The 24945-nt window shown below is 41.2% G+C and overlaps 1 protein-coding gene across 1 annotated transcript in view; it reads left to right on the top strand.

The window, feature by feature from the left end:
• The window catches only part of Rbp (RIM-binding protein), a 293718-nt gene that overhangs the window by 31239 nt on the left and 237534 nt on the right, over positions 1-24945 (top strand). Inside the window, exons 3-5 of the mRNA XM_071679462.1 lie at positions 903-1055; positions 1718-1885; positions 4022-4120. Coding sequence (XP_071535563.1) covers positions 903-1055; positions 1718-1885; positions 4022-4120 — 420 coding nt within the window. The remainder of the gene's footprint in view (positions 1-902; positions 1056-1717; positions 1886-4021; positions 4121-24945) is intronic.

Here is a 24945-nt window from a genome sequence, read left to right as displayed (position 1 = left end):
AAAGTGCGTTTGGGAGCTTATCGTGTTTCATTTCCCCGTGGATAAAAAGGAATGAGCAAGAAAACATTGATTATTTTAACTTTCATTCATTTGACCGTAGTGAAAAACCCTTGTTTATGGACAAGATAATCTACATTCATGGCTACCAGGATGTTTTCGTATGTGTGAATCTGTCTACAGTGCCAATCTCGTTCCCTTTCAGTTTATATACACCCATAGCTCTGCCTTATCCAGAGACCCGATCAGCCATCAGTCATCACACTACATTCCATGAGTCATCCATTAACCCTTCATTGCATCGTCAAAGTGTCCACAGGCTCCACACAGCGTACAAACAAACCCTTTCCAACTCTTTCAATCTTTTGCAGGAACGCTTTTCTTTCTCATTTTCCCCACCTTTCGTCCTCTATCAAGTATTCAACTTTTAGTTCACATATCATCATTACACTCCCTTTTTCTGACAGTGTCCCTCACAAGTCACTACCCAGGCTTTACTTTAGAGTCTCCTATCAAATCTCAGAGAATCCAGTCACTCATACAGTGATGTCTCACTTCTGAAATCTTCATCAAACACGCCTCAGTTTGGAATCCCCCATTTCTACCACCATTCGCACACTCGAGCCAACTGCAAAGTACCATCCACATGTATTCTGGAAGCCTTACAAAAACCATAACATTCCTCCTAGCTACACCGTGAAACCTCAGACCATTATACTTTCATTGGCAGAAGCCAAATTATCTACGCACTGCTCCCATTCTCATCATCCTCTTATATAAGAGATCCCAAGTACTATACACTTTTCTCCGAAAGAACCCAAATTATTTCCACACATTTCCCATCCTCAACGCTTACCTAGACACCCCGGATGTCAACCGCTTATTATTTTCGTTTCTTCTTGCAGAAGAATAGGATGGAGGTGGACCTTGAGCGGCCGCTGGAGGTGCGGGAGAAGGACCGCCAGCGGCAGCGGGAGGTCCAGCTGCTCAAGAGAAAGAACACGGAGCTGGCCAGCATCACCAGGAAGCTGGAAGAGAAGGTCAAAAATCTGGAAAAGGTACGCGAACTCCTCCTATTATTCTAAATCCAATTTTCTTCCTTTTAAGATCCAGTGGAAAGGTGATGCTTGTGGGCAAAATTCTTTTCAAAGGTTTGTGGTTAACATGAACACTTAAGTAGGTGAAACATTTAATTATTTAATTGTCTCTTAATTACCCTAATTATTTCCGGATTTAAGAAGGATCTCAATGAGGTTAATGAGGATTCTTTCCTCGTCTCACTCTTATCACTAACTACTTCAGGGAATTAGATTTACACGGATGGAAGGACACGGTAAATCCCATGACCTGAATTACTTTCTCTTTTTCTGTTGATAAAAAAGAAAAAGGAAATCGTAGTGTTGCATTGACCTAAAATCTCACACAAGGGTCATACAGACCCGAGGGACATCTTTAAAGGGTATCACACAGACCTAACATCCCACACAAGGGCGTTACAGACCATTACAACATCCTTAGGGAGTATGATCCTGTCCTAACATCTCACACACGAGTCTCACAGACCAAGGTAACATCTTTAACTAGTACTACACATTAGCTATGCCAACATCCCTAACGAGTAACACAGTGACCTAACATCCCATACATCAGTCTGATGTTGAACTAACATCCATCGACACGATCGTGGCACCAACCTGCCTAACATCTCATATTCTTTCAGAAAACCAAAGAATCGCCTTCGACCGAGCGCCGGAACCAGCTGCTGGCTCGTCAGCGGGAGAAGGAAGCGCTCTACGAGAAACAGCTGCTGGATAGAGACAGCGAAATCCAGAGACTCAAAGTGCGGATGCGTGAGCTGGTTAGAAAGCTCACAGGGAAGAATGGCGAGGTAAGACTTATGCAATCACACCCATTTCTTAGGTTACTGTATTTTGACCTCTTCCTTTGGGTGAGGCTCTTATATTTTGACCTCTTCCTGGGGCTGAGGGTCTCATATTTTGACCTCTTCCTGTGACTTAGGTGACCATACTGTGAGTTCTATTTGAGCTATGAGTCAATAATGGTCGGAGTTTATTCTGAATGATAGACGTAATTATACAAGTATTGATGGAATAATTCAGTACCTGCAGTGTTAATGGAATTGAATTCTTGCATGTGTCATTGTGAGAACTCTGAAGGAATAATTATATAAGGACATTGCAATCACATTGCTGATAATTACTGATCGTCATTTGAGATATTTAATGCATATAACATTCTGCTTGAAGATATGGATATTGGAGTCGATTTTGTATCAGAATTTTGTAACTAAAGATGTAACTAAAATATTATAATGAAAAAATTGTATCTTTATTTTGCATGGTAGATTAGTCTGTTTTATGTTTGCAACTTTCTCAACTAAATGATTTTCAGAAATACACTAAGCATGTTCACGTGAGTGAAACAAATTATCTTATCAATATGTTTTATTACGTTCCAAGGGACATACTCTCATTGGAACCAAAATTTCACCCAGGTAATCACTTAAAGCATCGTAGAAATCCAAATAATACTTTATTACGAAGGGTTGGTGGGTGACTTCATCATCCTCACCTGAGGAGAGAGAGAGAGAGAGAATAGTGAGGGGTAAAAAAGCATTTAAACAGCAGTGTAAGTCGCTCATATGAGGCTGAAAAGACTCACGCTCCGTGTTGGTTGGTTGGTCATCTGTTTGGGCTTTTAGAATGATCAAATACCAAGGGTCGTTTATGCCATCAACGTCACGCATTTTTCACCAACCGAAAAGTCATTAAGACTTTCTTCTTTGGGAGTTAGGGAATGATTCTATGACCACATAAACTCACTATACCTGGCTTCCAGCTAGGGAAATCTTGCATAATGAGACATCTCTGAAACATCTGGAGAAGGTTAATCTATATACTCGTACCGATTCATTAGTTGCGAGTCTCTCATATCAAATCACATCTCTCGGCTTATAGATAATAAGGAAACAGATCAAAGACCTAATCATCTTCAACTTAGTGAGTCCTACATAGTTAGATGGGAATTTTGAAAAACCATGCACATATCAGTACATAACAGTTCATTACACTAATTCAGTTCAGTAATAGCAGTGTGAAGCGTTATATTCACTTAGTTTTCTATGATACGATCCATTAGGCAAAGTAAAGATGATAATAATCATATTCTAAAACACTAACTGATTAGATATAAGCATATCTAACATGGATCATAGCGGTACAGCATTGAAGCTAACTAAAATACATCTCGTAGTTACCCATAACCCTTTTACCCACTCGTTTTCTTCAGCTCCCCCAGCAGAATAGTTCTCTACGAGTCCATCAGACTTAGGACGAACTATAAAAGAAGCTGATGCTCATACATCAAGGCTATTGTGAAAACGCTTTTACGAGTGTGGTAGTCCATGTTTCACTTAGGCTGGTAGTGAACTGTGTGCGATCGGAACAAAATTCTGAAACGTTTTCGTTAGCCTCGTTTGCCATCAGTTCTTTAATCACAGGTGCAACTGCAGGAGAACACATACAGACAGGAATGCATAAACGTAACCAGACCCTCATGATATCTTGAAGAACACAAGCCATGCGTTTGAAACCATATCGGAGACCAGATGTAATCACACACGCTTCGAGCCTGGGGACTTTAGTTATGTGTTTGGGGTAGGAGTGAAGTACATGGGATGTGGCTAGAAGTATTGTAGGCCAGAGGGGAAGTGATTTTCGTAAGGGAGATGTAGATGGATGATTATAGATGGGAGTGAATGTGTGTGGTGCTTGAAAGTCTGTATGCTGGACATGATTGTGTGGAGGGATTGTGGGTATGTGACAGAATCTGTACGGTAGAGATAAGTGTTTGTGAAGGTACTGATTGCGTCTAACACCAGAAACTGAGTAAAGTATTGAGTGTTGGTGGATTACGGAAGTTAATATACGGGTGGAATCTCTGTGTATGTGGAGACAGGGTATCAAATTTACGTATTTCATGACCTCTTCCTCTGTGACCTCAGATTACGCGAGCCCAGAGCACACTGGAGCTGGAACAGATCATCCGTACCGTCACCAAGGAGAGAATGCAGCTGGAGAGACACCTAGCCGTCGCCACTGAGGTGAGTACTCTCTCTTAGTGTTATTCAGTATCTCGTTTCCCAGGAGCTTCTGCGGCTCCAAGGCTGTGTTACTTCAAGGGGACTTTTCCCTCGCTGTGTAACCACAGGAAGATGGAGTCTTATAACACACACACACACACACACACACATATATAGTCTCTTTCCTTTCTGCCCAGGTGGTCCTTCTTTCCTGATGAGCCTCCTGCAGCACTCAGGAAGCTGGCCACGTCCACTGGTCTAGTTCACAGGTCGTAAATCATTGCGGTGTTTCGCGTGCGTTTCTGTGCAGAAAGAGAAGGGTGATTGCGTAGTAAGTGTTCTGTGTCTTCTTTATGGTAAATGCATCGTGGTCGTGAAGGGTCTTGGGATAAGCTTCAACAAAAAACACATATACGAAGAATCATGCATGCATAATGAACTACATATAGCTATATGCTGAAACAGGTGGATCATTACGAATAACTGCATAAACTGCAGGGTGAAGGGATAATGCAGATATGCATGTTTATGAGATTACTTTTCTCATGCATATGCAGATATGCAACTGTAGCTTCCATAGTTCAAGCCTCCAGGGTTGCCAAGTCATTTTTCGCTGGGTATGGGAAAGGTAACTGGAAGCTCTCAGTGATTCCAAGAATGAAGGTGCTTTAGGGGCGTTCAATAAGACACACGGAGAGTTAGAGGTTCCAGGAAAAAGGTGCTGAATCCATAAAGTATAACTTGATATCTATAGGTGGTCTGAGGGTTGGATGATGTCTATGGGGAGAGAAGACCCGAGGTTTAGCTACGCGTGAGAGACAGACTGAGGATACATTCTGGTGTAGAGGAAAGGGGAGAATCGAGGGATGTTTCGTGATGCTTCGTGAGGCTTAGAAAGGAAAGGAAAAAAGATCATACGAGTAGAAGGATGGCAGACAGTAGTCTGGTGAGGATGGATGCCAAAAGTGACATTATGGTAAACAAATGTGTCGTATGATACCGCTATCATCAGCTATCTATTTCTTTTTTTTTTTTTTAAGTTTTTTTGTTAATCTGATTATGCTCCTTCAAGCTCTAGTGTTTCCTGTTTGTAATCCTTGAACATTTGTCAACAGATGTGTCAGTCCATCCAATCACGTACCGTCCGAGAGTGGTAATCATTTCTTTAGGATTTGCTCAGTTAAATGAAAAATACATTGATTTCCATATAGATTGATTCAATTAAACACTAAGTTAGAACTTAAACTCGATCTTCTGATTTAGAAAAATTACATATATGAAAAATTCATATCTGATCCATCCATCGTCAACAACTTTTTTTTTTTTCTGAAAAGGCTTTTCTTTGCCAAGAATCGACAATGAATACTGTGCTACTAAGAAATTTTCTGTTTTTGGTAGACGATCATGTTTTCTTCCACGTACATTGCCTACGTAGTACATTCTTTACAACTCACACTTTTCAGTCATATTGATCAGCCTTGATAGTTTGTGAAGGTTGATTACTTTTACGAATTCGTTGCTGTTGTGTAGATATTTCGTCTCATTACTGCCCCCATGGTGAGAAGTGCCTCAGAATGTCCCAGAATTCGTCGTGTTCATTCAGAGACGGGGGTTGGGTAGGAGTAGTAGAAAAGTAGCTCATATCTAAAACAACGAGATATCTCTCCTCTTCTTCTTCTTCTTCTTCTCGTAGTCTGTGAGATTGTCTACAACTCTTTAGCTTAAGATCATTCTAAGTGTTCTAGACTGTGTCTGTGGAGACTATGTCTGTGTAGACTGTGTCTGTGTAGACTGTGTCTGTGTAGACTGTGTCTATGTAGACTGTGTCTATGTAGACTGTGTCTGTGTAGACTGTGTTTGTGGAGACTATGTCTGTGTAGACTGTGTCTGTTTAGACTGTGTCTGTGTAGACTGCGTCTGCTGGATCGTCTCCATTATCACCCCTCTGTGGGTGCAGTCTCGCGTCTCCCCTTTAATCTCACGCCTATGTCCTATGGTATTCCGCAATGCACCAGAGAACGAAAGAAATGACATCCACAACAAACCCTGCGTTACTCCGTTACTTACAAAGTGCCAAGCTCCATTGTCTTCTTTTGGGGGTTTGAAACCAACCCTGATGTTTTTTTGTTTTTTGTAATCACTGGTTTAATTTGGTTTAGTCGTGGTCTGTTCTCAGAGAACACGATGGTCTTTGTTATCATCACAACGTATTCTGTTTACGGTGACGGAGCTTACAAAGTGTACCACGGTGCTGAATGAGGAGTGAAATGCTATGCAAATATTCACATTCGAACGAAAAGGCTGCAGAGACATTTACATTTAGAACAAATGCAGTTGAATAGATCGATGGTGTAGTTTTATACAGGCCTCCTTCTGCCTAAGGTTTGAGTAAGAGTACTCGCTGCATCTCTCATTTGTTCAAAGCTAATCGTCAGCTCACAAATGAAAAGAACAAGTGAACAGCCTTTGTGAACAGACAATGGTTCTCGTCTACTTACAAATGTGTTCTTAGCAAGGTATTAAATACAGTTGTCTTCATGATATCGTAATAGCGTTTCTCTTGAGCCTCACTGCCAAAGTCTGTACCTTTCTCAATACTCTAAGCTTTCGGAGCAATTTGTCTTGAAAGTTTCTTTATCAGTAGATCTTCTGGTATTTCTGTACATCTCTGTACAAAAGAGAATTTCAGAGTAACAAGTCTTGCTTCGCCAAAGGTGTCGACAGAGATCACTCCGTCTATTACACAGACTCATTTTCACAGTGGGTAATGATGGTTTCAGGGCTTTTCGACAACTTATTCTTAAAGAAAATGCGGTCGTTACCTCTGTACACTTTTTTACAAATTCATGGACTTTTGTATTCAATTTAGTTTACCATGCTATGCGAGTCTCCGTGATCGTTTTTTTTTCACCGATTCATAATCATCCCAGGACTCATTTCTCTGGAAGAGTCTTGGTGTTACCCAGGACCTGTCTATGATCTCCTGTAGCTCAAGGTTGCGCTATTTCCAGTCGTAGGAAAATGTAGACTCCTTTTGGAGTGAAAGATTCTTTGACGAGACTGTACTTCCAATGGTATATACCCACCACCCCTTGCAGGTGGAGCCCGGTAACACCTCATAGTGTATTTTGCAGTGGTTTAAGAACATCGTCGAAAAAAAATCAGTAGGTACAGTAGTACTTTTTATGTAATTTGTTATATGGGAATTACTCCTTTGTAAGTCAGTTCAGTCGGACTGCAGACGCATTAAGTAATGCCAGCTGGTAAATTCGTTGCTCTGAAAGATTTATATTGTAGTCAATTTATTCTAGATAACACAGGCATTAAGTACTACCAGTTGATATTTGGAGGATTCATTCTTTGTAATTGATTTATTCTAAATAACAAAGGTAATAGGTACAGGTGAATCAAATTCCCTGAATTAGTTTACCCTAATTCGCAAGCTACTCTTTCATACTGATGCTTCATCAGTGTTGTATAATCTGGGCAGCTTGTGTGAGTCTTATGAAGGTGTTGAATACAAGATTCCTTGAAATGGACTCATTTTTTTGCACAGTCGCATAATCAAAGGATCAAAAGGCGTAATATTCGCTATTATGATGACTTCCTCCTTAGGAAAGAGAAATGTATTGTTTTTGCTCAGTGCCTTCTTTCATTTTCCTTCTTTTTTTGTCTTTCTTGCAATCAGCACCTTGACCCTAGTCTTTGACCTGAGATGTAAGGGTCAGGTCGAAGCCCAATTGTGTGGAGGGTGTGTTGAAAATGGGTTTGTCTGAGTTGAAGTGAAGTTGCGATTGAAAGTATTCGAACCTCATGTACCTGTTATGAAATCCTTTGATAGCTTTTAAGTAACTATAAAGCAGGTGTAGTTATAAGCCCATCCTAATGCTTCTTAAGAGTTCGATACCCTCCATCAGTCCATGTAAAAGGTATTTTATCTTTCGGTAAGCCCACGAGAGAACCAACAATGTTGGCAAAGGTTGGAAGTAAATGTCATTTAAAGTTCAACTCGAACTATAAAACTGTTTATCTGGTCAGCTTTAGATTCTGTTGGAAAAAATTCACGACAACTTTGTGTTTACATATTTTCTCTCTTCTGTCGACCTCGTGTGGTTTTTTTTTTTTTTTCTGATACTTCAACTTTGGTGCGTAAATTCTGTATAAAGAAAGGCCACATTTCTTCAGTTTGATTTTCCAACCAGACGACATTACTTACCTGAAAACCTATCAGTGTTTCTTATATATTTCTTTTTTTTTTCGAACTAGACATCGTCATTCACTTGTCTAAATGACACGCCAAAGTGTTCCTTTGAGGACATGCAAAGAAACGATTCATTGTGTGAAGTGGTGGCATGATTTCTGGAATGCTTGCCTGTTCTTTCGACACACACAGACACACTCGAAGTGTATATATATATATATATATATATATATATATATATATATATATATATATATATATATATATATATATATATATATACATATATATATATATATATACATATATATATATATATATATATATATATATATATATATATATATATATATATATATATATATATATATGTATATATATATATCTTCTAATTTCTTCCATGACAAGCAGCCTCGAACGAAACCAGTGATACATTCCCGTTTGCATTTCTTTGTATTTCTGTTTATGATTAGAAACTGAGAAGTTACTTTCTTACTCCCTACTTTGACTCGACTTGTCAAACTCATTGAAGTATCTTACCCCTTAATACTGTCCCAAGAACCTTAAGGGGATCACCTAAGAATAGCATCAGTCATGGTTCTCAGGTCCTATAATGCCACAGTGTCTATAAACGTCAACACTAAACCCCTAAGTTCCATCTTTCTTGACAATCAAAATTCATTAACACGTCAGTCATGTCTCGTATTCCATGTTGCTAATTAGATTTAGCTAGTTCATTAGCGACTGCTGTTTGTAAACGAGGGATGGAATCATTGGTGAATAGAGTCAAGACACCTATGAGACAGGGGAGTGGGTGAACATGTCGGTTACAGCCTTGAGTCACTTGCATAGGAGAGAAACAGTGTTTCTTGCATCCTCATGTTGGCCTTAGAGATATTCCTTATTGTTTACATGTGAAAAAACAAATGAATGTGTGTACTCTACCTTTTCTTCCCACTTGTTTACAATTGATTCGTTCCCACTGGGTCTCCCATGAAAGTTGTTATCTAGTCTCACCGAATGGCATTACATTTACCACCTCAACTGTATTTCATAGTACATGAGCGTTGCACATCTAGGAGGAGATAAACTGCAGGAATCTGTGTGTGGAGGGAGACTACATTAGGCCAAAAGTATAATAGGGTTCTCAAGGTTTGGTGACAACACTCAGGGAAACATAAAATACGAGTATAAAAGATGCAGAGAGAAGAGAGAGGGGTGACCTGATCACGAGCTTTAAATTTCTAAATCATTTCGAATACGAGGCTTGTGAACAGTTCAGAAAATGAAGAGGTAGACTAACCAGAGCCCATGATATGAGATTTACGAGGGCAGTTGTTAGGAAGGATATAATGAAGTAATTCAGTACTGTTAGAGTAACGTATTGGATGAATAGAATAAACGTTTTAATAGTATAGCGAATGTGGACAGAATAATTGATCAGTTTTCGAACTTGTATGATATTAGAGAAAGCTGAAATGATGAGGCTTAACCAGTGTAGAAGTCCCTTTCCGTACATTACAATTAGGTAATTTACTTGCATAGTAGCGAAGTCCTTTCGAAATGGGTTGGGGACTTTGTTGACTTGCTAGACCGATTTGGACTCTTGCCCGAATATGTTCGCTGATGATGCCAAAGTTATGAGGGAAGGAGAAAGCATCAACTTGCAAGGGGACATAGACAAACTCCAAACGTTAAGTTTGATATAAGATTGATGAAGTTTAACCCGTGTATATACAGAGTAACGAGGATGGATCACAGTGTAAGAAAGCCTCAATACGAATACTAACTGAAAATAATTTGTTGGGAAAGTAGGAGTCTAGATTATACTTAACCTGACGTCAAAACCCATTCTCAGGAAAACACCAAATGAGACGTATAGATGTAGAAGTATTCAGTAAGCTGGTCACTTCTCTTATAGGTCCAGAACTAGAATATACATCTCAAATCTTGGTCGCCATTCTCAAACAAGCAGAAAGAACTAATAGAAAACGTCCAACAGAGGACGACAGAGATGTTATCAGATTTAAGAAGCGCTGAATTACAGCGAGAGATTAGAAGCTTAAATTTGTCCACCATGGAAGAGAGAAAACTGAGGGTGATTTGATTACAAACTTTAACTTTTCAATTTGGTTTCATGACGTTATAAGCAAGCTGTTCTTAGGACAATGTGAAGACAGAACAACCATACCACGAAAGTAAACAAGAAATTAGCCAGGAAATGATGTAAAAAAGTAGTTTCGTAGCATAAGAGTGGTGGATGAATGGATTAATTTGAGTGATGAAATTCTGAGGGAAAGACACCTTACAGAAGTTGAAAAAAAAGTAGTTGGATAATAACGGAGAATAATTTAGAGATGGGGGCTCCACGAATGTAAGACCCCTTCCCCCTGAAACTCCCATCAAAGAGTATGAAGTAGGTAAACACACACACACACACACACACACACACACACACACACACTCCCATAGTACATAAAAAAATTACATCACCACGGCGATAATGATAATAACATGAATAATATTTGTATAACCATTAACCTCACCACTCGCATTAACAACATCTATAACAATAGTAATAACACTACTAACAACTACAGTACCGGGACCCATAACAGTTGTACAAAGCGAGGGAAACAATAACAAAATAAACAAAGCCACACTTACAGCCTCTTCAACAAGCCTGGGTCAATATGATGCCAAGCCACCAGCAGCCGAGACTCGTGAGATCCCGCAGTGTACGTCGTTATCCCCATACACTAGGGTAGTAATGGCGTCCATGAATACCCTCACTGCCACGACACATACCGCATAGCAGCGAGAGCCTTGGTTTATAAACATCTGGTGTTAGATCTCAGTGTATGCTGCCTACAGCATACGACCCACACAGCATACAGCATACGACCCACACAGCATACCAGACAACATACTGGCATATGAGAGACAATAGACGAAATGATTTTCATAAGTTTGGGATGAGTATATATATATATATATATATATATATATATATATATATATATATATATATATATATATATATATATTTTTTTTTTTTTTTTTCTTTTTTTTATTCATTCCTCATATGATTTTGTAACTTGCCAAGTCAATCATCACTCTTCACACTGAATAAAAGACGGGGAAACAGCTTCCTCACGCTGCATTATACTCTCTCTCTCTCTCTCTCTCTCTCTCTCTCTCTCTCTCTCTCTCTCTCTCTCTCTCTCACTCTTCTCTGGTAATTAGGTAAGAGCCCGGACGCTCAGCGGGTAGAACAGAGACGTCTGCTCGCTAGCGTGCGAATCAGCGAATCAAAAGGGACTCATGATTCCTTCTGAAGTGACGCTAGACATGGTGGTGTGTATGTGTGTGTGTGTGTGTGTGTGTGTGTGTGTGTGTGTGTGTGTGTGTGTGTGTGTGTGTGTGTGGAGTTCATCACTGTGTCTTCTCTCGTTGCTGGCAATCTAACTCCTTGCTGCTGTACGTCAAAGAGTTTACATTATCAATTCTCTAATTGCTTTTTTCCCCCCCTCCCCAATAGGTAAATAGAAATTGATGTTTGACACATAAATATTACACAAAAATTCTTTCAGTAAAACACTATATCATGAAGACTTATTTCAAGAACGATATTATGACGGAGTGATTTTTTGGAAAGGTATTTTTCATCTATTGTTGAAAAGCGTGTTCAATGATCGTGATATATTTTGACGTCTATTGCTGGCTGATAATATTTAGCTTCTATTCGCTATTTATAAGCATCCTTTACACCCAGTGCGACGCCTTCCTCTTAAATGTGGCCATATCTATCAGTGACATGAATGTTTTTCTTTTTGTTCATATTTTAGGAAAACTTTTTCGCTAAGTGTTCTCACTTTCTGAATACTTCATATAACATGCGCCTTTACTGCTATCTACATTTTCTTGTTCAATGAATCAATTTCATATTATTTCATCGATGATTTGAAAGATAATATAATGTTCTCAGAATTGATATAATTTTCATAGTGCACTTAGAGAAAATAACTACACCAAATCCAAATTAGAAATATTAATATGTTTGATAAACTGAATATGTATATATTTTGGTCCGGGCTTCTGCATAAATTAGCCTTTCTTTTATGTTAGGTTTAAATGAAGGCTTTTATTTATTTTACTATATTGGCTATTTGTCTTACATAACTAAATAAATAGTAGTTTTTAGATTATGTATCAAACTCTACCATGATATAGGTCACCGTAAAAGATAAAAGTTTATATTATAATGTTTGTATTTCGACCACATCACGGGCTTCACAAAGAGATATATAAAGGAAAACATAAAAAAAAAAAAAAAATGGTATTTAGTGTAGAAGGTTCAATTCAGAATAAGTTACTTGGGGTAAAAGAAAAGTAAAAGTAGATGTTAACTTAAGTATAGTAGATGTACGATTCCCAGAATCAGCGTTGTACATAATGCGGCCCGCGGGCCGCATGTGGCCCGCACTCGCGTTTCCTGCGTCCAGGAAGAAAAAAGATAATAGATAATTGAATAAGAGTGATTGTATGTAATAATCTGCTGTGCTCTTGGAAAAAAAATAATCAGATTATCGAACTACGGCATCATTATCACCCCAGCATCAAATTTCATCGACTGGATATAATCATCCCCTCCGCTCTCGCTGCCATCTAGTGAGAAGTTTCATCACTAACGCTCTCATCACCTGCCATCTGTTGAGTGTATTTATCACTACCCTTGCCATCGCCTCCGCCTAGCGAGTGTTTTCATCACATCTCTCTCTCTCTCTCTCTCTCTCTCCCCCCCCACGGTATCGTCGTCATTTAGCGAGTCTGTTCATCACCAGCTCTAGGAAAAGCGACACACACGCTGTCGCAGTGATGGCTCGGCGCCGCCAGACATACTCCCTGTTGACGGGCCTTATTTGTCTCTCTCTGGGGTACACTCACGATTTGCTTTGTTCCTACATTCCAAATATGTTTCCTCGAAGAATGTGATAACACACACACACACACACACACACACACACACACACACAACTCTGGGCTGGTCGATAAATGGGTATAACAACGTGAAAAGTTATCTTGCCACTTTTTGTGTGAAACAATATGATTCCACGGACGAAGGATTTTGGTAAATGCCCATTCGTCTGGCCTCTTATTATAACCCCTGATTTCAAGATATTGTAATTTGTCGATTGTTAGCGATATTTCCTGTTACTTGCCGTAATAAATGTTACATTGATTTCATATTTCGATGGTAGTAACTCTAAATTGGTGCTAACATAATTCTTAAGAATTCTTTTTTTCTCACATTTACCCTCACCAATCCTACCGAGACGGTATAGATCGTATTGATCATTTCAGAATCTATCGAACTCACCTAGGAAGATATTATTTCTACTGTATGTACATATGTATATCAAAATTTTCTCCCTGTAATACAGAAACAGCAGTGATCTCGCACACACACACACACACACACACACACACACACACACACACATATATATATATATAGATAGATAGATAGATAAATAGATAGATAGATAGATAGATAGATAGATAGATAGATAGGTTTAATCTTTTTTGTCTCGCTTCATTCGGTAACTTTCTTGTTCAATACTGAATCAGTTTTGTTGCACGTCTTTGAACTTGTTTTAACGTATTCGTTTTTCTTGTACTTTCGGGGACCTAAAGTGGTCTGCATATTCTGCAGATTCTTAGTCTTAAAAAGAGCATTAAAAACGTCAGATTTGTTTTTTATGTTATGTAATTGATGATCTTGGCTATGATACTTATAATTCGGTTCCCTCTTTTTCGATAACTGCTGAATATCATCTAGTATACTTCAGAGTTTACAAATAACAAACCCAATAAATTTTAAGTCATCAACTTTAGTCAGTGGGTTTCTAAACATTTAATAGTCGTGTTTCGTATTTCCATCTCCAAGGTACATCAATTCAAACTCTTCAGTGTTAAATTTCATAGTTCATATGTCGGGACTATTTGCATCATTTCAAATCCTTGCCCATATGCAGCTCTGCCTCCGGGTTTGTGTATCATCCGCAGATTCGGAGATCTTCGAAACAAGACCGAGTTCTATATCATTCATGTATTGTATGGAAAGAATAAGGGATCAAGGAACAACACCTGTGGTACACCACTCTGTCACGTACAGCCAGTATGAGGCTTCGCCATTTAAAACTAAATGTTGCTTTCTGTGGGTGAGACAGTCACTGCATCTATAAATATAACTTGTTCCCTGTTCCATACGATTTTATTTTACATTGGGTATATATATATATATATATATATATATATATATATATATATATATATATATATACAGACACACATGTACACACACATACACAATATATATACATATATATATATATATATATATATATATATATATATATATATATATATATATATATATATATATATATATATTTTCTTCTGTACAGAAGCGCAAGACTTGCTTTGCATATATGTATAGGACGACAAGGTGTGTACACTACTTCTGACTGTGCAACATTCATGTGCATCTTCCCTTAGAACATAAAAGGAATACAAAACCAGTATATGTGTTCATGCATACATATTTACGTATCTGTATACGTCTGTGATTATGCATGCATGTATGCATATTTGCCAGTGCATTAGCAGATGAGAGCATTGCCATGTCCACGTATATAAAGTTCGTAAGTGCGTCATTTGTTGCTCAATCGTGGTGTTATGCATTTACACTTTTGTATAACCCAGGGTTCGTAATCTTCTTGAAGCAATAGGGTCTCGGTACATTTTTATCGCGGTCCTCACTAGTGACAGTAATTACTGTTAGTTCGAGAGATGATAAAAGAAACGTTCGAGGTCCGGATAAAACTCTTCCCTTGAGTCATTTAGAGTTCCTCGACTCCGGTTCGGGTGCAAGTGGACCCTGAATCAGTGGTCTGGGTACGGCTCTTCTAAGCCACTTAAAGATGATCACGATTTCTGAACCCACAGGTTGGATAATGAGTCCTGGGAGTTTGGGATCCCATGTGACACAGGCAGATCCCACGGTTCGTATACTCGCCCTACGGGCCGACTATGGGTTCCATTCATTCTCTCTGGGTCGACCAAAGGCTTTGCTGGTTTGAGTTCAAAGGTCGAAGCTTCAGATGCAGGTTCAGCTGGTTCGATGTACATGACGCTGGTCTGTTACGAGCTGCTTCGGGGATGGTTCCCGCTGGTCGGATATGGACCTTCTCTGGTCGGATACGACTCCCGCTGGTCGGATACACGGACCTTCTCTGGTCGGATACGACTCCCGCTGATCGGATATGGACCTTCTCTGGTCGGATACGACTTCCGCTGGTCGGATACACGGACCTCCTCTGGTCGGATACAACTCCCGCTGGTTGGGTGCACGGACCTTCTCTGGTCGGATACAACTCCCGCTGGTTGGGTGCACGGACCTTCTCTGGTCGGATACGACTCCCGCTGGTCGGGTACAAAGGGGGGACTAGGAAAGGGGGGGTTGGGGGGCGTGTGCTGGTACCGGTGTCGGGCGTGACGGCACATTTCCCAGCCTGGTGTCTGTCCATCCTCCCTGACGTCGGCCAAGTGTTCCACATTGACGGTTTCATTGATCAAAGTGACCCCATTTCCGACAGAAAAGGGTTGATGTGGTCCTCCCCCTTAATTGTACGAGGCTGGTCTGCGTCAGGATGAGTAATTGGCGGCGTATGTCTCCTGGTTTTGTCGATAGGGTGAAAAAATTTGGTCGTGGCGAGTGGAATACTGTCTCCCGGGTTACACTTAAACCTTTTGTTTTCTTCAACATCCTTGGTGCATTCCCTTGCCAAGGAGCGCGATCGAATGCCTCCGTTCATCTTGTCGCTACTGATCTCTTTTAATCACTCTTTCATTCGACTGATATTCCGTAGTCTAGCTTATGATTATTCCCGAATAATCAATGTTAATCAAATCGTTGGCGCGGTGGCGGGTAGTAGCCTGCGCGCGCCCCCCAATGTATTGATCTACACGGGGCGCTCCAAGCCGCTTACAAGGCCGTCTCTCATTGGCTCTTTGGTTGTCTGACTTTCGCTGATTGGTCAATCTGCCTGCATGCGCTCGCTGGGGGTGTCGGGGAATTTGGCGGGAATTCGAGGGAAATTGCCGTCGTTTTCGTTCGGTTCTGGAGTGAAAGTCGCTCCTCCGAGACGAAAATGCACCACAGCCGGTAAATGTTGACATGAATCGTCCCCGTGGGTCACACATGATCTACAGTATCGACGAAGATTCTACAGACGCGCGTCCGCGAGTGAAAAGTACGGACGTTTAGATCTGCACGAAACGAAATGGAACAAGCCTAAAGATCTGCGACGCTGTATCCGCGCTGCCCAAGTCAGGAGGCACAGTAGCGACTGGTGCCGCGGGCTTGGCCAGGCTTGCAGTGCCTTTAGTTTACTCTTTGCCAATGGCTGTGAGTTAGTAAGCGATCTTAGGCCCCCAGTGCGTTGTTTAACCTTTGGAATACGTAGCGTTTGAGAAGGAGTCTACCCCATGGCGCGCGGAGCTGTTGGAGACGCAAGTCGTAGACCTGCTGTTGCTTGATGTAAGTAGCGGCCTCAGCGTGAGTCAAGGCGGCTCCTTCAGCCACTCCGCCCTCGCCACCAACGTTTGTTGATATTCGTGTGTGTGTGCGTGTGTGTGCCTGCCTGGCGATACGTGTGTGTGTGTGTGTGTCTGTGTGGTATCTAAGAAGCAGGGAACAATCTGTAGCCACGTTTGCGACTGATCCTTAGCCATAAATCTCCCACTCGTCCAAGACCCATCTTGGGCCCATCTCGGGACCAGGATGTAAACAAAACGATGGATGAAAGTGACTGTGTGTGTGTGTGTGTGTGTGTGTGTGTGTGTGTGTGTGTGTGTGTGTGAGGTCCTTAAGCTCCGACGTAAACCTTGTGTTCTGGTGAGCCTGTATGACATGTCGTGTGTCTCAGTCAGTGACCCAGGCATAACGGAGGAGCCAGCCTGGGGCTCACGTACGCGCCACACCTCCACCTGTCCGTGATGAATTGATAATACGCTCGCGGTCCCTCCCTCCCCTCCCCTCCCCTCCCCTCCCTTCCCCCCAGTCAAGGGAGGGGAATTACAGTGAGATGGCTCGCTCGGCCTCGGCCACCCCACCGCCTGCTTCTCCTTCGAACAGGAAACCTCCAGTTTTCTGTGCCTCTCCCTTGGGTCATCCCGGGTTTCGTGGTGGTGGTGGTGTGTCGTGATGGCATGGAGTCCTCTTGAAATCCACCTGTTCATATGAATGTTATGTTCAAGTTAAAGGGAAGAATGATCATTATGTAACGATACAGACAGATGTTACCATGGCATAAAGTGTTCCTTACAAGATATATCCATTTGTTATCTTTCTCATAAGCCTCTTTCTCAATGCTCTTCCTCATGTTCATCGCTTTTGAGCTCAGTGAGATATATTTTTCCGATCTACGATTCAATAATCTTCATGAGTATGGTGTGTGTGTGTGTGTGTGTGTGTGTGTGTGTGTGTGTGTGTGTGTGTGTGTGTGTGTGTATACGTGTTGTTCCTTCCTAACACCACTCCTCGTCTAGAGAGTACTCCGAGGCAAGTCCTTACGTCATTCCACCTTTAGTATGTACCTTGAGTGGAATTACTTAATACTGTAGTAGCTGCATATTACCGCCAACCATCTTGAGGAACATGCTTACATTCCCTGATAATTCATGCACTCACCAACCTCCTATTATCTCCTCCTCCACCTAAACCTCTGGTAATGCTAACCAGGCCCCCACTTCACCAACAACTGTCTTAAACCTCCGCCATTTACCACTCCCTGATACTTATCCCCTATTACCCATATACCCTCATATTTTCCCCTCCTCATACCACCACTTTTTGATACTTCCCCCCACCTACTAATCCCTGATAGCCCTCTACCGACCACCCCCTGATACTCTCCCACCTACTCACTCTTTGATACTCTCCCACCTACTCACTTCCTGATACTTTCCTGACGTAATACCCTTGGCACATCCCCACCTACGTCTTCCACCCACTACTTCTTTATAACTCCTCCACCTATCCCTCCCTGATACCTCCCCACCTACCACTCCCTTATACTTCCTGACCTACCACTATCTGCCATCCCCTGATGCTTCCTCCACCTACCATTGCTTGATACGTCCTCTTCTTACCACCCCCCCTGATACCTTCCTACCTACCACTCCCTGATACTTCCCCACTCATCCACCACCCTTTCATATCTCCTCCTCCTACTACCCCCTAATACTTCCCAATCTATCACTCCCTCATATCTCTTCCACCTATCACCTGATACATTTCCACCTACTACGTCTTCATGCTTCCCCCTATCTACCACTCCCTGATACCATCCCTTCCCTCTATCAGACACACGTTTCCTCATATCCTTAGATACCTAGGTATGACCGTAGGTACCTCCTTAGACGTCGCGAAAGGTACCTTCCCTATAAACCATCTAAGGTATCTCTCTAGGAGCCTTCCTAGATACCTCCTTAGTTACCACTTTTGGTACTTCCTTGGACACCACTCTAAATACCTCTCTGGTCTCTTTCTAGAAGCCTTCCAAGGTACCTCCTTCGACACCCTAAGTACCATCCTAGATATGAATATAGGCATCTCCCAAGAATCTATCTAAGGCACTTCCCATAAAATACCATTCATACTACCATTCCTTTTATCCACATAACTCTCCTGGTACCTACCTCTATGTTACCCTTAAGACGTCCCAACATACTCCACATCCCAACCACTGGTAATAATCCCTCATACCATCCCTAAGACGTCTTAGAACATCCCACCTACTACCACTGTTCATCCTACCCACATACCAGACTTAAGACGTTCAAACAAAACCCACAGAGCACCACTGATGGTCGAGCTTTCCTTATACCACCACAACGGCGTCGTAAAATACCCACATACCACATAGGTGATAATCCCTCATACCTCCACTACGTCGTCCTACATACCCAACAAACCACCACTGGTAATCATCCCACATACCAGCACTATGGTCATCCCCAGCATATATATACCACATACTAACACTGTTATCATCACCCTCACCACAGCTATGGTGCCCCAGCATACCCCCACATACCAGCAATGGTGATTATCCCTCATACCACCACTTAAGCCATTCCAAGATACCCCTCATACCAATTCTAGTCATCTTCCTTCATACTACCACACTGATAACCTGTTCCCCCACGGCATTGTACCAATTAGAATACCAGCTCATACGTTCATCATTAGTGCCTTTTTCTCCTGTTCCGTCTAAAGAAAAAATGATGCACTTTAGTTATTTGTAACATACAAGGGTTAGTGATTTTACACACACACACACACACACACACACACACACACACACACACACACACATACTCTCTCTCTCTTCACTTCTGGTACCAAATATAAGTTAAGGCCAAAAATGAGAAAGAAGAAGAACAAAAAGAAGAAGAAGAAGAAGAAGAAGAAGAAGAAGAAGAATAGAAGAAGAAAAAATAGTAGAAGAAAAAGGAGAAGGAGAAGAAGAAGAAGAAGAAGAAGAAGAAGAACAAGAAGAAGAAGAAAAAGAAGCAGAAGAAGAAGAAGCAGAAGCAGGAAAAGAAGTAGAAGAAGAAGAAGAAGAAGAAGAAGAAGAAGAAGAAGAGAAGCTCTTGCTTTACTCTCATGATTTCTTGATAAAAAAGATATCTTGGAATTCACTACTCACTCACGACACTTCCAAAGACAACATGAACATTCCACGACTCTTCTTTATTTCTCTTTTATTGCTGCTTATTTTTCGGCTCCTCCGTGCATCAAGGAAATTAGTTTCTGAAATTTTTATGGTCCGGCTGAACATCTTGCGGCTTTACGAATTCAATCGTAATTCATTTCAAGAAAGTTCCATTTATAATGAGAGGTTTTGGAGGGAAGTTATGGGTTCTGGATGATATTCATTAATATTTTTTTCTTCTTACTTTGAATATGGTGAAGGGAAATTTGTTGAGAGTCCTGTATTCAGTTTATATATATATATATATATATATATATATATATATATATATATATATATATATATATATATACATATTGTTAGACAGATAGATAGATAGATATATAGATAGATAGATAAGGCGAGAGAGAGAGAGAGAGAGAGAGAGAGAGAGAGAGAGAGAGAGAGAGAGAGAGAGAGAGAGAGAGATTCTTATCAAACTAACCAAAAATGTGCCGCGAAAATACATATGACAATGAAATAGGAGGCGTGAAAGGATGAGGATAATTGTTAAAAAGGCAATCTATATGCAGATACAAAGCTGAGGGTTTGTGTGTGTGTACTGTTAACTGGTTGTTACTGATGCTTCCACTTGCTGGGATACAGCTGTCGTTGTAGGAGTACATACTGTAGGAGTAATTACTGTTTATACAGTACAAAGAGTGAGTTCTCTACTCGTGTGAGTCCATGTCTTTTTAAGCAGCAAACTTTGTGCAATCACCTTACTTGTGATTATACATTCATGGGACTCCCCACCCTCCCATCTCTTGTACATTCTCTAGTGTGATACAACTTTCCAGATCTCTCCATGTTGTCCTCATTCTCAGTTTCCTTATTCAGTGTGTTCCATTCGTCGTCCTTTCCTATGAAGTGTGGTTTCTCTATCCCTACATCTCTCTCATAAGATTTTTCTAAGATGGAGGCTGGCCATTCAAGGGCTGAAGTCCACAGCGAAGCAGGCGTCTAAATCAAATGTGAAGAGGGCTAATGAAAGGGAGAAATGAGAAGGAAAGGATAAAAGGATTGGGAAACTAACCTTTCAAGAGGGGCAGGACACATTTGTTAGGAAAGACATAAGGGAGAACAGGATTCCAAAGCTTAGAGGTGTAAGGAAAGAAACAGATTTCAAAACGGCCCACCCTTGAGTTGCCAACGGGCCACACAGAAAGCATGTGACACGGTAGCGTGCCGTGCAATACGTGGTCTAGCTAATGGCATGGGGCACACAGCCTGCCAGTTCTTGGGATTAAAGGCTAAAATGATACCTACAGAAGGAGGAAAGTGAACCAGCACTGCGGCTTAGGGCAAGTAGGACAAGAACTTTGGGGTTAGACTGGGAGAGTTGATAAGTCGAACTACTTCAGACTCAACTCTGTCTAGTTAGTATGTAGAGTTAGAACCTCCCCTAACGTGAAAGCCGATAGATAGATAGATAGATAGATAAATAGAATAGTCAGAAATATACGCTTTCATGTTTATTTCGATAGAAGCTCCGAACACCTGATAGAACAGAGAGCCAGAAAGATTGGCATATAGATAAATAGGATGATAGATAGATCGATAGATAGATACACAGATAGACAAAGAAATAGGTTGAAAGATAAATACTCTTGATATACCTATGTTGTTGGATAAGAAAGTTTCTATTTACAAATGAATGTTGGAGAGAGGGAGACACGTCCGCTCTGTTGGGCTTGATGAGTGATATTCCTAAGGCATAAGGTCCAGATTAGGGCCTTCTGAGGGGCGGGCCATGTCTCTCTGTTGTCGCCTCGCCGTCGATAGATTCATTGAGCAATGTCCTCCGCGAGTCCAGAAGGCCCCCCTGGCAGAGGCCTCATGTCTCGAACGTGTCTCGGAAGCGTCTGGTCCGAGACTTATGCTGTCTGGCTCCGTAGTTATGAACTTACACACACACACACACACACACACACACACACACACACACACACACATCCATACATGGGATTCTTGGATCTTCGAGACTGCACTCCCAACTGTAGCAGGGAAATGATGGACTCCTCTTAGAACGAAAACTTACTCAACAAGACTTTATTTTCGTTCACTGATTGTGATACAGCCACGATGGTGGTGATTTCTTTTTTTTTTTTCGTCCGAGGTGTAACCACTTGCAGATGAAGTGTGTGTGTGTGTGTGTGTGTGTGTGTGTGTGTGTGTGTGTGTGTTTGTGTGTGTGTGTTTAATTTCCACCTAATGGTTGCGCATATCTTACTGTATTTGTTCTATCCGTTTGTCTGTGCGCGCCCTCTAGTTTGCGCCTCTCTTCTGTATTTATTTTTTCGTATTTCTTCCCCATTCGACGTAAAACTGTTTACAAAGTCTCAACATTATCAAACGTCACTCTGAAATACACAAAATTTCCTCACTCGGAAGGCTAAAGTGTAGTATTTTAACTCTCACTTACGAATAGTCACTTTATAGTTGAACTTCTATCGGTTCGTCAGTCATATATATTTTTTAAACACAGTTCGTTTGTGGCCAAATATTTATATATAATATACATAGCAAGAGTTTACGTTGCCTTAGAATCATATAGAACACCTGAAGGTATTCAAGATAATTTTTCTTTTTCAATTGATGGTTATGATTTGACATCACAGGCTCTAATGACCCTTGACCCTTCAATTGATGGTTATAACTTGACATCATAGGCTTTAATGACCCTTGACCCTTCAATTGATGGTTATAACTTGACATAAAAGGGTTTAATGACTCTTGACCCTTCAGTTGATGGTTATAACTTGACATCATAGGCTTTAATGACCCTTAACCCTTCAATTGATGGTTATAACTTGACATCGAAGGCTTTAATGACTCTTGACCCTTCAGTTGATGGTTATAACTTGACATCATAGGCTTTAATGACCCTTAACCCTTCAATTGATGGTTATAACTTGACATCGAAGGCTTTCATGACCCTGGCCATCAATAGGCTCTAAGCCCAGAGAACCATCCATCCTTACTGCACCACCTATAACATCATAGGCAAAAATAAACCCCTCGTCACAGAGCAGGTGGGGTTGGCAAGCCTTGACAAGCATGCGAAATGTGGCACGCAAAGGGATTTGGCGCCAGTGACAATGATAAGGATTATACTCTAAATACCGTAGCTTTGTATCATTTAAAACTACTCCGTTATTAATGTTAATGCACTTCATTTGCGTATCGGTACATAGATAAAGTATAGGAGTCATAATAGATGTAGTTTAGAATTATGATATACGCTGTATTTTGGGGAAAATGATAATGGTGGTAAGAGCAAAGGTTCTTGAGAATAGCAACCCAATTGGGAGACGTTGATACCCCTTGTCATACACCATTAGATTCTTTATTACCTGTCCTTTCCATGCATTCCCGTGTATTCCAGCATTCCAGTCCTCACTTTCACTGCTCCTTAGGTTCATCCGGTATCTATAAATTCCCTGATTCATGAACGATAGACATATCTTTAAACACCAGTTATTGGTTCAGTATTTTTTCTATGTATCAATTCGCAAGATATACTAATTCTAATTGCGTTTTTTTTTTGCCCTTTAATGTTTTGCTATTTCATTTACGACCTTTCCTGAATTTTTCTTCCCTTTATTGCCTTCTATCATCTCATTATTTCGTCCACAAACTTTACTTTTATTTTGTTACTCTTTCTTCCCCATCTAAAGTCTCTCTTTCCCATTCACGAACTTTACTTATTTTTGTCACTTTCTTCTTACGTCTTACTGTTTGATTCACGACCTTTAATACATTTTACTACTTCTTTGGTCCCTAAATTCTTTATTGTATCCAATGGCTTTACAGAATTCTATTACTTTTGTAGCCTCTAGTCTTTTTTTATTTCATTTACGAGCTTTAATTATCTTTATAATTATTTTTGTCCTCTAGCGTCTTTCTACTCCCTATGGGTTTACATCATCAGACGAAATCCCAATTTCATGAACCCAATAATCTTCTCCCGGGTTTATGGGACGCAGTAAATTGTCACGAAACACTAACGTTTAATTGCTGGGAGGGGAGGTGGCTATGGTGTGGCTAGGATGTGGTGAAGGAGTGTGGCTGGGGCGTGGTTATGGTGTGACCTCGGGTGTGGTGAAGGAGTGTGGCTGGGGCGTGGCTATGGTGTGGCCTCGGGTGTGGTGAAGGAGTGTGGCTGGGGCGTGGTTATGGTGTGGCCTAGGGTGTGGTGTGGAAGTGTGTAGTAGATAGAATATGGTGTGGGAGAATCGCCAAGATGTGATGAGAGAGTGTGGCCAGGATGCGGTGGGGGAGTGTGTGGCTATGGTGTGTTGAGGGGAGAGGGAATGTGGCAAGGGTGCGGTAGGAGAGTGTGGTTAGGGTGTGGTGTCAGAGTGTAACTTGGGTGTGGTGTCAGAGTGTAACTTGGGTGTGCTGGGGGAGTGTGGCTAGAGGTTGGTGTAGGAGTGTGGCTAGGGTGTGGCGTGAGACTGTAGCTAGGGTGTGGTGGTGGTGTAGGAATGTGGTTAGGGTGTGGTGATGTGGTTGTGTGGCTAGGGTGTGGTGGTATGGGGGTATGGCAAGGGTGTGGTGGTGTGAGAGTATAGCTAGGGTGTGGTACGACAGAATGGCTAGTGTATAGTGGTATGGGAGAGAGTGGCTATAGGATGTGGTGGTATGAGAGTGTGGTGAGGGTGTGGTGGTCGAGTGAGAGTGTGGTTGTGGTAGTGGTGGTTGCAGGGGAGCGGAAAGAGTAGGGCGTTGCTGAAGGGGGAGGTGTGTGGGGGAGAAGGAGGGAGGGATGGAGGGAGGGAGGGAGGAGGTGGGGAGGTTGGCTCTTGCTCTTCTTT

This window comes from Panulirus ornatus, chromosome 30 (assembly GCF_036320965.1).
Source record: "Panulirus ornatus isolate Po-2019 chromosome 30, ASM3632096v1, whole genome shotgun sequence".
Classification (NCBI taxonomy): Eukaryota; Metazoa; Arthropoda; class Malacostraca; order Decapoda; family Palinuridae; genus Panulirus; species Panulirus ornatus.
This window is presented reverse-complemented; position numbering and strand designations above follow the sequence as displayed.